The 16,124-nt window shown below is 44.2% G+C and overlaps 1 protein-coding gene across 1 annotated transcript in view; it reads left to right on the top strand.

Moving 5' to 3' along the window:
• Positions 1–16,124, top strand: part of VPS53 (VPS53 subunit of GARP complex) — a 150,738-nt gene that overhangs the window by 104,962 nt on the left and 29,652 nt on the right. The window contains exons 14-17 of the mRNA XM_062215673.1: positions 541–783; positions 2,634–2,781; positions 7,306–7,388; positions 8,360–8,438. Of these exons, the coding sequence (XP_062071657.1) occupies positions 541–783; positions 2,634–2,781; positions 7,306–7,388; positions 8,360–8,438 (553 nt within the window). The remainder of the gene's footprint in view (positions 1–540; positions 784–2,633; positions 2,782–7,305; positions 7,389–8,359; positions 8,439–16,124) is intronic.

Raw genomic sequence — 16,124 nt, forward strand, 5'->3', positions numbered from 1 at the left:
TTAAGTAGTAGAGTGGTTAACTTTAAAAGTGAGAGTAGTACCTACTTTGTAAGGTTATTGTGAAGGATAAATGAAATTCAATGAGATGATGCATCCAAAGCACCAACCTAATACCTCCTAGAGCATAAGTGTGCAGAAAATGATTGCTGTTGTCTAGGGCCTTCACTTGTGGAAGGGGTGATGGTACGAATATGGTAGTAGAACCACTGCACGTACTTGGATTCTAGACTCAGCTCTACCACTGAATTGTGCGACAAACATCCTCAGTCTTAATTTCTCTTCTTTTAGAGGGCCAACAATTACCTCGTGTCTTTCATAGGAATTTGGGTCGATGTGGGAATGAAATGCCCTGAGAACATAAAACGGCCTACAAATGCCGAGCTTCGCTGCCACCCTTAGCACAGGGGTGGTGGTGGTGAGTGAGGATATTGATGAGAAGCAGTAGGAATGATTATTCAGCAGTAATTTATGTACATTGCAAAAAAGCACATTTGCCTTACCTTTCTTGAAGTAAAAGAACATTTTGTTTTTTCTTTCTAGAAACCTCGGAGAGTTGATAGATCGGTTTGTGGCTGATTTCAAAGCCCAAGGACCACCTAAGCCCAATACTGATGAAGGGGGTGCCGTGCTCCCCAGCTGTGCTGACCTCTTTGTCTACTACAAGAAGTGCATGGTGCAGTGCTCTCAGCTCAGCACCGGGGAGCCAATGATCGCCCTGACCACCATTTTCCAGAAGTACCTCCGAGAATATGCCTGGAAAATCCTCTCTGGCAACCTGCCCAAGTGAGTCCTATTCTTCGTGGTCTGGGTGGTGAAGTGAGATCGTAAGTATGCCTAAATATGGAATCTTCTAGGTAATCCACTCTGAAGTTGTTTACTGAACTACTAAGGAGGAAAACAGTGTGATTGAGTTCCCCAGGGCCTGAAACTATTTCCTCCCTAACGACATTCCGCAGCTGATCAAGACCATTAGCAGAAATGCCCATGCTGGCTGCCACTCTAGGTCAGATCTTACCACAGTGGTCTCAAGGGATTCTGTTCCACTAACATGGGGCTTCATTTACACGAATTCCACTATAGGTGCCTGCCCTTCCCCCCAAATAAAAGTGAGATGATGATGGAAATAACAATTAACATAGCATCAGCAATTTCATTCAGACCTCATTCAGTGGAATGATGCCCTGGAGTGCTAGCCACGAGGGAGGCATGTCAATGCTGTTTCCCTTGTCCTGTTAGGTTCCCAAGTGTTTCTTACCGTGTGTTTGCATCTTGCAGGACAGTCTGTTGTTGAAAGGTATGGTAGGATTTGGTGGAGACAGGAGCATTGCTTAACACTGTATTAGTCTGGACGTAAAATGTTGTTACATTGCTTATTGCTTAAAGTAAGTGGATAATTTGAGATGGGGCTTTAGAGCCAGGTTGGTTATACAGTAATTTTTACTGTAATATATCATGACCATAAGTAATGTTTCTGATTCTAGCATTTACAAATCTCCCATCATTAAATTTAATAATCCTGGAGTTAGTTTCTGTCATTGTCACTAAAATATGTCACTTATGGGAGTTTTACATTATTTGGAGGAAAAAGAATAAAATCCTTTCCAGATTTGAAGTGACAGGTATGTTTTACTAATGATAACTTCTTTTACTATAGAAGAAATTATTTTTTAAATTTTTAAGAATTTTGTGCTAATTATGGAGATAATACAAGTTCATTATAGCTTAGAAAACACAGAAAAGCATGAAGAAGAAAATTAAAATCTGTAATCTATAATCTCACCACCTGTGAAAACTTGTTCAACTGTTTGGTATCTATCTTTCCATCTTTTATATGCAATGTATGTGATATGTGTGCTTTCATTTGTTTGTTTAACAGAACTGGGACTAGGCTGCTTATGGCTCTATACCCTGCTTGCTGCTTTTAGCTTAATATCATTCTGGGAGCATTTTCCCATGGGTCTCAGTCAGTATCCCAGCAGGAAACAAATGGCATCCTCAGCTGGGATTTTCATAGTAAAGAGACTGCTCACAAAAGTGGGGGCAAGGAGAAGGGAACCCACAGAGGATTCCAAAGCATCTTAACACTAGTGGGTAAGGTTACCACCTTAGAAGTCACTTGGGAGCTGGGGCTGAGGGTGAGGGGCTGCCCCACAGAAAATGCAGTTGTGGAGGTGTGAGATGCTTTTTGGTCTCCCGAGCATGAACCATGTCATATTGTTCACTTGTGTACTCCACAGCACAATACACAACTTCCAGTGCAGGATTTTCCTCATTGACACAAGTAGTTGGGGACCAGCTGTTGAGCTACCAGTGGTCCTAAATGAGTTCTGCGTATCAGGAAATTCCAAGCTAAAGAGGAAAGCAGCCTAGTGGCCTTCTCTGTGACCATGAGATCACCGTGGTTAGTATGACCAGCTACTGGCTGACGCTTAGAATCCTCTCTCCCTTTTTGGTGAGAGAATCTTAACAGATGATGGTCAAGGTAGGGTCAATAGGAAAAGGACTCATTGTGGATTTGTTAGAGCTGCATCCAGCCTTTCCTCCCCGTCTTCTTTGTCTTAAAACGCGCAGTTTCCAGTTGAGGGAGCAAGTTAGGCATTCCAGCCTAACCAGTTCCTGTTCTTCCTCCTCAGAACCACCACGAGCAGCGGAGGGCTGACCATCAGCAGCCTCCTCAAGGAAAAGGAGGGCTCAGAAGCTGCCAAGTTCACCCTCGAGGAGCTCTGCCTCCTCTGCAGCATCCTGAGCACAGCAGAGTACTGTCTGGCCACCACTCAGCAGGTGAGCCTTCCCGGCCGCCCCGCCCACCACCTCATTGGCCACCACTCAGCAGGTGAGCCTTCCCGGCCGCCCCGCCCACCACCTCATTGGCCACCACTCAGCAGGTGAGCCTTCCCGGCCGCCCCGCCTACCACCTCATTGTCCTGAACTGTGGGCCACACTGCTCAGTCAGGAAGTCCCTGCCCTAACAAGGCCACATGCAGCCTTGGGCAGACCGGTTGGCCTCCCACAGAGGCGAACTCAGGGTACAGCCAAAAGACTGCTGAGGCAGCCATCCTACAGAAGGGCCTTGTTCAGAGGAGACTGGGCAGAAACGTGTGACTGGCCTCCTCCCGGAGCTGTGTGAGCCGCCCAGCGGGCGTGACCTCCTGAAAGTGGGTCAGCAGCACCGTCTCCCATAGGAGGAAATTAAGAGCATGCTTAATGGTACTAGGACCCAGCCTGTGGTGGCGATGAGTCAGGGGCAGTTCTTCCACCCTTAGAAGTGTTACTAAGCTAAGCAGAAAAATCCTTCGGGTTTTTATATGTCTCCTGAAATTGATATGGCATTCTCACTCTGCCGAAACAAACAACCATTGTTTGGGATGCTGACGTTCGGGAACTGAAGCAGGAAAGAGTGATGACTGTTGGAGTCCCCAAATGGCAGTAGTTCAGAGAACTGATGGAGCCAAAGGAAGATCTGGAATAACTTTCCATTCAGCCTTCGACATGGGATTAGAAGTTCTTTTTCACGTTTGGTCTGGGATCTCCTAAGGCAGAGAGGAAGAACGCAATTTGGGAAGAGTCCGCCCTCCCACCTTTTTGTATGTATGTACCCATGTCTGGATCATAGGAAGACAGTTGTAAAGGATAGACAGGGCACAAATGCAGGAGCTGGAACTAGAGAAGTGTTCCCGCAGGCCCACAGCTGAGGACGAGCCAGCCAGAGGCAGAGGCGCTGCCCTGCTGGGGATGTGATCACGCTGCATGCCACAGGGGATGACCTGTAACACTTTGCGGTCAGCAATCCACTTAGTGCCAGTACTCCAGGGCAAGATGGCAGTGTCTGTGAGGGCCTCCGGGGCAGGGCTCCAAGCTCTTTTATGAAGAAACACTATTTAAAAAAAAAAAAAGATTTATTTATTTATTAGAAAGTCACAGTGATGAGGAGAGAAGCAGAAATGAAGAAAGAGAGGTCTTCCATTCACTGGTCCACTCTCCAAGTGTCTGCAGCAGCCAGAGCTGAGCCAGGCTGATGCCAGGAGCCAGGACCTTCATCTGGGTCTCCCACGTGGGCAACAAGGACCCAAGCACTCCTATCTTCCACTGCTTTTCCCAGGCCATTAGCAGGAGGCTGGCCTGGAAGTGGAGCAGCAGGGCCACAAACCAGCCCCCGTGTGGGATGCCAGTGTCTCAGGCAGCAGCTTTGCCCACTACAGCACAATGCCAGCCCCATAGAAACCCTGTTTAACTATTTTTTGTGTGTGCAGAAAGTCATACACACATATAAATGCACTATTTTAAGAGTAAAATAGCCACAATGTAAACAATAAAAATAATCGCTCTCAATCCCAGCACCTTCAAATAATTCTGTTTAGCAATTTGGGATATTTTCTTTCAATCCTTTTCAATCCTTTTTCATAGATAGCTTTATATCTTATAGCCTGAATTCAATTTTGTATTCTTTATTATAGCATTATCATGTCTTCTGTTGCTGTACTATCTTTATTACTGCCCTTGTTTGTAGCTATATAACATTCCATTAAGGGACTATATCACATTATTTAACAATGTCCCTGATAATTATTTGTTGTTCAAATTTTTGCTTTTGTAAAAGTTCTATAAATAACATCTTTTGAATGTAGCATCTTAAATGTTTCGTCTTTTCTAGAACAAATTCTTAGAAATTCTAAAAGTATTACTAGATCAGAAACTTTTGATGACTCATATATGTGGCCATTTTTATTTACTGAAAGTTGTTTTTCCTGATTATAAAAGTAGCATTCTTTGGGCCGGCGCCGTGGCTTAACAGGCTAATCCTCCGCCTTGCGGCAGCGGCACACCGGGTTCTAGTCCCCAGCGGGGCACCGATCCTGTCCCGGTTGCCCCTCTTCCAGGCCAGCTCTCTGCTGTGGCCAGGGAGTGCAGTGGAGGATGGCCCAAGTGCTTGGGCTCTGCATCCCATGGGAGACCAGGATAAGCATCTGGCTCCTGCCATCGGAACAGCGCGGTGCGCCGGCCGCAGCACGCTACCGCGGCGGCCATTGGAGGGTGAACCAACGGCAAAAGGAAGACCTTTCTCTCTGTCTCTCTCTCTCTCACTGTCCACTCTGCCTGTCAAAAATAAAAATAAATAAATAAATAAATAAAAAATAAATTAAAAAAAAAAAGTAGCATTCTTTGGGCTGGTGCTGTGGCGTAGCAGGTAAAGCTGCTGCCTGCAATGCCGGCATCCCATGTGGGTGCTGGTTCGAGACCCAGCTGCTCCACTTCCGATCCAGCTCTCTGGTATGGCCTGGGAAAGCAATAGAAGATGGCCCAAGTCCTTGGGCCCCTGCACCCATGTGGGAGACCTGGAAGAAGCTCTAGGCTCCTGGCTTCAGATCAGCATAGCTCCGGCCGTTGCAGCCATTTGGGGAGTGAACCAGCAGAAGACCTCTCTTTCTCTTTCTCTGCTTCTCAAATAAATAAATAAATATTTTAAAAAATTTCATTTATCACCTTTGAAGATCACCTTTGAAGATGTTAAGGAACCACCGGTACAAATCGAATATTGATAAATAAAGGAAAAGTTTTTATCCTGCCTTTCATATCTGATATGTATCATTAACAGGAAGAAGTTTCTCTTTGTAGCTGAAGTTTAGCTAAAAAGTAAAGAAGATAGGTGGACTTTTCGCCTAGTGATTAATATAGCTGGGATGTGTAGTTCTGCTTCTGACTTCAGAACCTGGAAGATAGTTAACTGGGCTCCTGCCACCCACATGGGAGATCTGGATTAAGTTCCAAACTACTTGCTATGGTCTCAGCCTAGTTATGGCTGTTGCAGGCATTTAGGGAGTAAATCAGCAGATAGGATCCCTCTTTCCGCCTCTTTTCCCCTCAACTAAATAAATAAAGTTAAACAAAGAAAGAAGAAGAAAAGATAAATTTAAAATATCAGTGTCTGTACTTGCTAATGGAGTAACGGGTGCGGGCACTGAGCTGCAGCACTGCTGAGATCTCAAATCTGTGCCGTCACAAAGTCTTCTCAGAACAAAGAATGTGAACCTGATCAAGCTTTCACTTCTAACTACCCATTTACAGGAAATAAAGGGACACAGGAACAGGTCAATTAATAACTGTAAACTTTATCAGCAAAACCCAAACATGAGAAAACCTACAGGGAAACAACCCAGTTTCCTTAAAGAAAAAATTACAGAGAAGTCAAGAGAAATGGACAAAGAAACTAAAGAGAAATCAGAATCTGAACAATGAAGAATTAGAAACTAAAATTCAAGAAATCGTGCCAGGGGCCTGCGCTGTGTCTCAGTGGGCTAAAGCCCCAGTCTGTAGCACCAGCATCCTATATGGGCACCGGTTCAAGTCCCGGCTGCCCCACTTCTGATCCATCTCTCTGTTGTGGCCTGGGAAAGCAGTAGAAGATGGCTCAAGTCCTTGGGCCCCTGCACCCAAGTGGGAGACCCCAAGGAAGTTCCTGGCTCCTGGCTCAGATCGGCGCAGCTCCATCTGTTGCGGCCATCTGGGGAGGGAACCATTGGATGGAAGACGTCTCTCTCTCTCTCTTCCTCTCCTTCTCACTGTGTAACTCTGACTTTCAAATAAATAAATAAATCTTAAAAAAAAAAAAAAAAAAGAGTGTGTGTATACTTACTAAATTGCTTCCCAAAAATCTTACACTGATTTATATACCCCTAAGAGCATTTTGAAATTTAAAATGAAATGTTATTCTTAGAGTTTGAGAGGTTTCGAAGTGCTATATTAACCAATTTCCAGGGATGTTTTCAAATAGTTACAGTTCCTGGCCAATTGTATTTTTCTTTGAGACTCTGGGGGCATTTTGGCTATTTCTGTCCCAGACCATAGGCTAATGAAGTCAGGGACCATATTTCTTTTGTTTCCCAATGTATTCCCCAACACTTTCTCTAGGAGATTGGCTCATTCTAACACTTACTATTTTACCTGGTATTACCACCACTATCAAGTCTGCAGTTCATGAATCACAAAGTATCTTAAAATCTGGATCTTCTCAGAATTAATGATGGGAGTTATAGATGTGTCATAAAAAGCAGAGCACTAAAGGATACAGGTTTTGGAGGAAGTTTGATTCCTGGCTCTACTACTTAGTATTTTAAGTAGGTAGCTCCTCCCTTTTCTCATGTACAAAATGGGGATAATTCTAGAATCTTCTTCATAGGGGTGTGAAAATTACATGAGTCAATACATAAAATCATACCTGCGTCATCAGACTTAAGGTTAACTATTATTGTTAGCTTACTCCTTTCGGTAATCATTAGACATGTTTCTATTTCTCTCATTTCCTGACAGCTAGAAGAAAAACTCAAAGAAAAAGTTGATGTAAGTCTGACTGAACGAATCAATCTAACTGGAGAAATGGACACCTTCAGCACGTACGTACCTCACACTCGTGATTGCCAGGGCCTGCCCTCCCTGCTTCTTGAAGCTGCATGTCCCAGGCTGCGAACTTTAGTCACTACAGAACCTAAGAGGTCTCCAGAGCCTTCTGCTGGGCCTGGTTGTTCTGCACCAGCCACTAAGGACGAGCATTAAAAGTGGCGCAACTGCCTCCCGTTCTGCCTCCCCAGATGCAGGCATTCTTTTAGCTTATAGGGTCTTCACTGTGGCGCTATGGAAAATAATCAAAGAGAAGAAATCTTCCCATAACCATCCCTGCAGGAAAGTCAGGTTCCAGGTCTCCTCTGTGCTGTCTGTCACCTGAATCCACAGAGGGCCAGGCCCACCCTCCCGTGTTTTGAAACAGGGCGTGTGAACGACCAGATTTCAGCCAGTGTGCGTGTGTGCCTGTGTTTGGCAACTCTGCCCAGTAAGTTCAAACAGTAACACCGTTTGGAATATTTCCTCAGTGTTACCTTGCAGTGTTTTTGTTGTGGTTAGTTGCTCTACTGCTGCCATTAAATGAAACAGAGGAGCCAAGCTTTTGCTTTTGCGTCAACCACTAAATGTAGGAAAAATCAAGATTCTCAGTTTGTTTCCTCCTCTTTTCTTACCTCTCTCTCTCTCTCTCTTTTTTTTTTTTTTTTTTTTTTTTTTTTTGGTTCTGACATAAATATTTTTGGGAAATGGGTACTTTTGAGGGAGGCTGCAAAGAGGGGTTTCTGAAATTGCAGTCAGGGAGACTGACCTGGAACCTTGTGTCGTGATGGGGTTGACTCCAAGGAAGGTCATGACACGCAGAGAGAGCCAGACAGCATTTCCATTGTCATTCATCAAAGCTCATGCCTTCCCGACAGAATGACGCATCTCACTTGTACACGCGTGTCTGGACTGTTTGAAGGAGCTGTGTCAGTCAGGAGGTGACCGTTGTCTCAGTGGTGACCAGAGTAATTTGTTTGATTTGCAGTGTCATCTCCAGCAGTATTCAGCTGCTGGTTCAGGACCTCGATGCTGCTTGTGATCCTGCCCTGACTGCCATGAGCAAGGTACTGTTTCAGGAAACCAGTCCTTACCAGGCTTCCAAGGGTGACCATGGTAGTTTCCATAGCCCCTTGCTTCTCTGCTCTTCAAGGCTTAAGATACCAGCGAGAGGAGAATGGAAGGACCTCCCAGAGTTGCCTGGGGCACTCACTTTTTCTAGTGCCTTTTGCCTTTTGTCAGTTGCTTGTCCTTTGTAGAGGGGTGGGAGTGGGGGGGGGGTGGCAAATGTGTTTGGTGAATCTTTGATTAGCATCTGACGCATGCTAAAAACCTTACTGTGGTCTCCCCAGAATGGTTGTTTTTGTTAGTGCTTAAAGCAGTAACTCTGACTCATTCTTCATTCTTGTCCACTGAGAAGTTTTTCTGACTCTTTCTGAGCTCTGGTGCCAATGCAAAACTATTTAATAGTTGTCAACTCTGGTTTTCTAATATTGTGATAGCCTGTCAGTCAGCCCTTGGCCCTCAGATCCACTGCTTTGGTGATTCTGTGCCACTTTGGTTGCTGTATTTGGCTTTTATGTGCTTGTGCCTTTTCTTCCTCTCAAAAGAATATAATTCCTTAAGTGCATGGATCAAATCTTGTACCACCCTGATATTGTCCTTTTTTTTTTTTTTTTAAGACATTTATTTGGAAGTCAGAGTTACAGAGAGAAAGGGAGAGACAGAGAGAGAGATATTCCATCCATTGGTTCACTCCCCAAATGGTCACAATGGCTGGGGCTGGGCCAAGCCAAAGCCAGGAGCCAGGGGCTTCCTTCAGGTTCCTGACGTAGGCGACAAGGCCTCAAGCACTCAGGCTGTCTGCTACTGCCTTTCCCAGGCCCTTAGTAGGGAGCAGGACACGAAGTGGCACCCAGGTATGATTCCAGCGCTGCAGGCTCTTCCACAATGCTGCTCTCTGCCTACCTTGCCCCCATCTTGTCTTGAATATAGAACACTCTCATATGTGCTGATTAAGTTGGAAATAGGCGATTATTGCTTTCTAAGCCCAAACAGCATGAAGCTGCCTTGTAACCAGGAAGCCAAGTGCTTATTTTCATGCATTTTTTTGAGACCACAACCACGTTTGTTCATTTACATATTACCTGTAGCTGTTTTTGTGCCACAGTGGTGGAACTGAGTGACAACAGGAAGACCATGTTGCTCACAAAGCCTAAAATATTTACTGTCTGTTCCTTTGCAGAAAATGCCTGCCAGCTCTGATTCCAGAGTCGTAGGCTGTGGTAGCATTCTTGCACATTCTGGAGAAACAACTACTTTGAAGCATCCAGGCCAGTAGCACAGGGCAACGGAAAGAACCTTGACTTTGAGTCAGATCTGACCCTTCCAGGTTTTCCTTTGAGGGTGTTGACCAAATGACTTTTCCTGAGTGGGCCCAGCTTGGCTCTTCTGTGGGTGAAATGTGGATGTCTGCCTCTCCAACTTGTCGTGAGGATAGAACATGAAGAGAGGGGCTGGTCTGGTGCCAGTCACATAGAAGGTGCTCAAGAAATGTTGGTTCTCTTTTCCTCTTGTCAGGAGGAGTGGCCATGTCACAAGGCCGGGTTAGCAGGCATTTGGTCTACATTTGATCTTGCCATAGATTGTAAATATTTAAGAAAAATGAGGCTAGAACCAAAACTTAGGCTTTGGAGTTTCATGAAGCAAAGAGGGAAGTCCTGAAATAACAGCTGTCTCCGAGTTTCTCTTCAAAAGACTGAGCCTTTCACCAATCAGTTACGACATATATTTCTAATATTCTCGGTGTTTAGAAGCAGAATACTCTGCGCAGGCAGGTTGAAGCTAATCCATTTCCTTAAAGGAACATGGCTCTCAGGGTTCATTTTGTAGGCTCTGATTATCCCCTAGCTGCTGGTGAGCATTCCCTACATCCTGAATGTGATATGTTCCAGCTGCCATCTCTCTTGAACTGCCACACACTTTAGATTGGAATGCAGCTGGTGAAAGAATTTTTGCATTTACCAAAGTAAGAGTGGAATTTTTTTTGCCAGTACAATAACAGTTGGAGGGAGCTTAACACTGCAGGTGTTGCTTACACGAACTGTCAGCTCATTAGGTGGATTTCCCTCAAAATCCCCCTATCCTTAGCCTGCCCCCAGACCCACATCAGCAAGAATTAGCAGAGAGCCTACCTTCAGAATCTTTTGTTTATATCATAGGAAAACCACAGACTTGGGCAGGCAGCATCTGGGAGACCGTTAATTTTTTGTCTGGGTCTTCTGGAGTTCTAGCAAAATGAAATCCATGTGATGAAAATCAACAAGCCAAGTGGTCACAAATTGATTCAACACACACTATTACTTGTGCCTGCATCCTGTTTTGTGTTGTTTCTTCTAGGATTTTTTAAAAACTTTTGTGGTAATGATTATTTCTGTCTCTGATTCTGTCACCTTTGCCACTAGTTGAACAGTTCATTTCAGACTTTACCCAACACAGTGCTGGGAATTGCAAAGCTGGGCAAGGCACTGACTGTAGTATCCTACGGTGCTTGGATCCCAGTAAGTATGGAGCAAGAGAACTGTACCATGAAGGTCTGAAAAAAATCAATACCTTAAGAAAAGTACAAAATACAGCCTCTTTAAAAGAGGGGCGAGTTCACAGCCAAGAAGGGAGGCAAGGAAAGCCTTCGGAGGACATAGCGTCTGGGGATAGAGCAGGGTGAGTTTGAACAAACTTGCGAGTAGGAGGGCATTCATGCCAAATGAGCAAGGTTTGTAAAGCTAAGGAAGTTGAAGGTTTTGTCAAAATTGTCAGTCTCATTAAACATCTTGGGAATTCCGTAGGGCACTCTGAACATGGACTGACGCAGTCAAGACTGTCCTCACAGAATTTCTACTCTGCTAGGGAAAACTCAGAAGAATCTGGGTTGTAAGTAAATGTGTTTTGTAAGTGGTCAGGGAAGTGGAAGTTGTGCTTGCCAGAGGGGAGTAGAGTTGTTGGATGGTTCTCAGTTAATAGCAGAGGCTTCCTTGGCAAGATGGACTGAGTCAGGCAATTTGATATCTCACCCTCCTAGAGGAGACCTCATTCCCATTGACGGCACCACACCATCTCCCCCTTGTTGACCTATAGGGCTGTCATTATTTGTCCCTTGGCCAGCTTATTAGCTCAATTCGGACACACCTGTGTAAGTTCCCGTACTCTAGTCTCTGAGCCATTTCCACATTCCTAAATGTACATTGCTTTTTTTGTGGCTTCCATACCTTTCCTCATTCTATTCTTTCTGCCTAGAATTTTCTTCCCATTATTGTCTACTTAATAACACCTTTTAAGATTTAGTTCAGATATCTGCCCCCTTTTAAAAAACTGAAGTATAATCCATATTCACAAAATCTGTCCTTCTGTAGTGTTTGATTCAGTGGGTTTTAGAATATTCACAGGAGCATATTCACTATAGAACTCCACAGGATCAGGGCTGGCATTGCTGTGCAGTGAATTAAGCTGCCCTTTACAGTGCCGGCTTCCTGTATCAGAGTGCTGGTTTGAGTCCCCGCTGCTCCACTTCTCATCCAGCTTCCTGCTAATGTGCAAGGCAAAACAGCAGAGGATGACCCAAGTACCTGATCCCTACCACCCATGTGGGAGTCCAGGATAGAGTTTCTGGCTCCTGACTTTAGCCTGGTCCAGCCCTGGCTGTTCTGGCTGTTGTGGATATTTGGGGAGTGAGACAACGGATAGAAAATTCTCTTTCTCTCTCTCTCTCTCTCTCTCTCTCTCTCTCTCTCTCTCTTTTTCTCTTTCTCCCTCTTTCTCTATCTCCCTCTCTCTCTCAAATAAAAGATATACCTTTTTTAAAAAATTCTACAACATCTTTTTCATCCCTAAAAGAAACTCTATACCCATTAGCAGTCACGCCCTGTTTCCCTGACAACCATTAATCTACTTTCTGTCCCCATGGATTTTCCTACTCTGGTCATTTCACATAAATCGAATCATATGACATACGACCTTTTTGCCTGAATTCCTTCACTTAGCATAGTGTTTTAGCTTCATCTGTGGTGTACCATATATCAGTGCTTCATTCCTTTTTATAACTGAATAATATTCTGTTGTATAGATCCACCACCTTTTGTTAGCCATTCATCATTTGGTGGATATTTGAGTTATTTCTATTTTTTAGCTATTAGGAATAATGCTATGAACATACATGTGTAAGATTTTATTTTCAGTTCTCTTCAATATGTATCTAGGAGTGGATCCGCTTAGTCATGTGATAACTCTACATTTAGTATTTTGAGGAACTGGCAAACAGTTTTCCAAGGTGACTGTACCATTTTACATTCCCACAGCAAAGTATGGCGTTTTAGTTTCTCTGAATCTTTGCCAACACCTATTTTCCATTTTTTAAAATTATATCATTCTTCGGGGTGTCAAGTGATACCTCATTGTAGTTTCAATTTGCATTTCCCTAATGATGAATATGTTGAGTGCCTTTTCATGTGCTTGTTAGCAATGTGTCTATCCTCTTTGAAGAGATGTCATTTAAGCCCTTTGCCCATTTTTACATTGGGCTATGTTGATTTCCATTCTTGAGTTGTAAAAGTTCTTTTTATAATCTGGATACCAGAACCCTTATCAGATATATGATTTGTAAATGTGTTCCCCCATCTTGTCATTTGTATTTTACTTTCCTGAGAATATCCTTTGATTTTGCTAAAGATTTGTTTGTTAATTTATTGGTACTTATGCTTCGGTGTCAGCAGCTAAGACACAATTGCCTAACGCCAAAATCACAAATTTACAAGATCTGTAGCTCTTACATTTAAGTCTTCAGCCCATCTTGACTTAGTTTTTTGTAGACGGTATGAAGATAGGATTTAGCTTCATGTATCTGCATGCGGATATCCAGCTTTCACAGCACCCTTTGTTGAAGTGAGGATTCCATTTTTATTTTTATATTTATTTCTTTACTTTTTAAAATTTACTTGAAAGGCAGGGATACAGAAAGATAGAGAAACATGCAGAGATCTCCTTTCTAGTTGTTCAATCTCCAAATGCCCACAACAGCTGGGACCGGGCCAAATCAAAGCTAAGAGCCAGAAATCCAATGTGGGTCTCCCGTGTGGATGGCAGAGACCCAAGTGTTTAAGCCTTCACTTCTGCCTTCCAGGATGTGCATTAGCAAGAAGTTAGAATCTGGAGAAGAGCCAAAACTCAAACCCAGGCACTCCAAAGTGGAATGCAGTTGCCCTGTGTGGTATCTGAACCCATATACCAAATGCCCCCCCCCCCAAAGGAATGATCTTTCCCTCACTGGATGAGTTTGCCACTCTTGAAAAAAATCACTTACCGATATACATAATGGTTGGATTATTTCTGGACTCTCAGTTCTGTCCCGTTAATCCATGTCTGTGTGACAGTGCACCCTTTTCACTGTTACAGCTTTGTAGTAGTCTTTGACATAAGGAAGTGCAAGTCCTCCAAGTTTGTTCTTTTTGAACACTGTTTTTCGACAATTGTTGTGGCTATTCTCACAATGTCACCAGTTCTTACCTCACCCGGAGTATTCGTCTTTCTCCTTCAAACTACCACACCGTCTAGACGACAAGACTGCTTTGTTTTACAGTTATGTTTGCATCTCTGCCTTCCCTGTTCAGCTTTGAACAACGTGAGGGCTACAAGTGTTCTTCTCTGGGTGTCTGTGGCATGGCACAGTACTTACTTTACAGCAGTGCTGGATGACTTTGAGGGTAGACAGAGAAGTCAAAGACCACAAAAACACCCTTTTGATCAAAGATTGCTGACAAAGTGAGATGTGGATAACTCTGGTGAGCATATTTAGCTGGGTGGGGCTGGCAGACATAGAGTAGGAGACTTGGCCATCTTTGGAGGTGGCAGGTTCATCAGCTCCCTGAAATCTTTAGGCTCACAAAAAGTGCAGTTGAAAATGAAATGATGCTTCTCAATGGGTATCTTACTTGAGCAGGTAACATCCTTGAGCTTAATGAAGAAAAGTCAGAATTACAAATGCCCACACTCAGCTATTAGCTCCCCTGGACGTGGGCAAGAGCCCTGCTGCTGGACAAGGAGAGGAAATTGCAGAGTGATGGGGTCTGGCAGGGCAGCCTTAAACAGGACAGCGCCAAGGGGAGGAAGCAGAATACGGTGCAAGTTCACTGGTGCTTCCAAAGCTGTAACTGTTGGATCCCAGCAGTGCTGTTGGTGGATTGTGTCAGCCTTACCTTTCAGACTGCTTTGCATTATGCCCTCAGAATAATGAGACAGTAGCAAGGTACTGTTTATTAGGGCTTACCAGGAATCAGACAGCCAAATGCGTTGTCTCATCGAGTTCTGACAGTCAACTTATGAGGTAGTTCTGCTACTCCCCCTTTCACAGTTAGGGAAACTGAAACCCAGAGAGGTTGTCCAAGATCTGTTAACTTGCATGTGGCAGAGTCAGCACTCAAACTTACCTCTCTGCAGGATTGGCACCACACTATGCATATGGAGTTCTTAATAAGTCATGTTGACAAATGTGGCAACGGAGGCAAAATCAGGCAAGTAACTTGCCTAAAAGAAGCAATAAGAGGTTGGCACCACGGCTCAATAGGCTAATCCTCCACCTGCGGCGCCAGCACACTGGGTTCTAGTCCCAGTCAGGGCGCCAGATTCTGTCCCGGTTACTCCTCTTCCAGGCCAGCTCACTGCGTGGGAGTGCAGTGGAGGATGGCCCAAGTCCTTGGGTCCTGCACCCGCAAGGGAGACCAGGAGAAGCACCTGGCTCCTGGCTTCAAATCAGCGCCGTGCGCCGGCTGCAGCGGCCATTGGAGGGTGAACCAGTGGAAAAGGAAGACCTTTCTCTCTGTCTCTCTCTCACACTGTCCACTCTGCCTGTCAAAAAAAAAGAAGAAGAAGAAGAAAAAGAAGCAGCAGCAATAAGAGCAGTCGGTCAGTGTGCCCCAGACAAAGTGTTCATGCACCCTCGGTTCTGAGCTCACCAGGCATTCGGTCACTGCGTTAGATGTTAGTCTTCAGCTTTTCTTGATGACTTCCCAACAGGGGGAAGTGTGTTGGGCAGCCAATCCAGACATTCCAGTCTGCTTGGTATATTTTTTCTTGAAAATTAATGAACTGGCCTTCTGATGTGTTTGTTTGCTGAGTATTTTACTCTCATATTATGCCCAAAGCTATGGGTCTCTTAGTAGTGAAGCCAGAAGTAAAACTGTCTCTAGATTCTTGAAAAGATGGTTGTTTGGACTGTTTTGGTGGAAATATAAAGAGTTCTGTCTTTTAGATATAAATTCTGCAAGTCCTTAGGAATGAGTATGTCTAATATGGCCTTACAAGTAGGATGAGAAATAAGATCTGTGGCCTCCTTATAAGGCCCATTGGTCACATGGCCTGCTCCTCACTGTGTCCTTTTTCCTAGGACCACTCACAACATGAACTTGAGAGAATTTAACCCTCTGTCCAAAATGAAACATACTTAGCTTTTTGCCCATTAATGGTAGTTTTAGAAAAAAACAGAAAGTAGCCATGCAAATTAAATTCCCTTAAAGTCTGGCATCTAATTTCTAATCGGTTTGAGGATTGTGAACATGTACTAATTTAGGAAGTCATATTACCATCCCCCAAAGACATTTGGAAATAACTAGAACAGTCCTCAAATTTGTTCTCATTTTCCTTGCCATTAAAATGCAGATCTATTTCCGAAGGCCCACAGAACACCCTGGTTTGAAAAGCATCAAGTT

Source organism: Lepus europaeus, chromosome 18, assembly GCF_033115175.1.
Source record: "Lepus europaeus isolate LE1 chromosome 18, mLepTim1.pri, whole genome shotgun sequence".
NCBI classification, from domain to species: domain Eukaryota; kingdom Metazoa; phylum Chordata; class Mammalia; order Lagomorpha; family Leporidae; genus Lepus; species Lepus europaeus.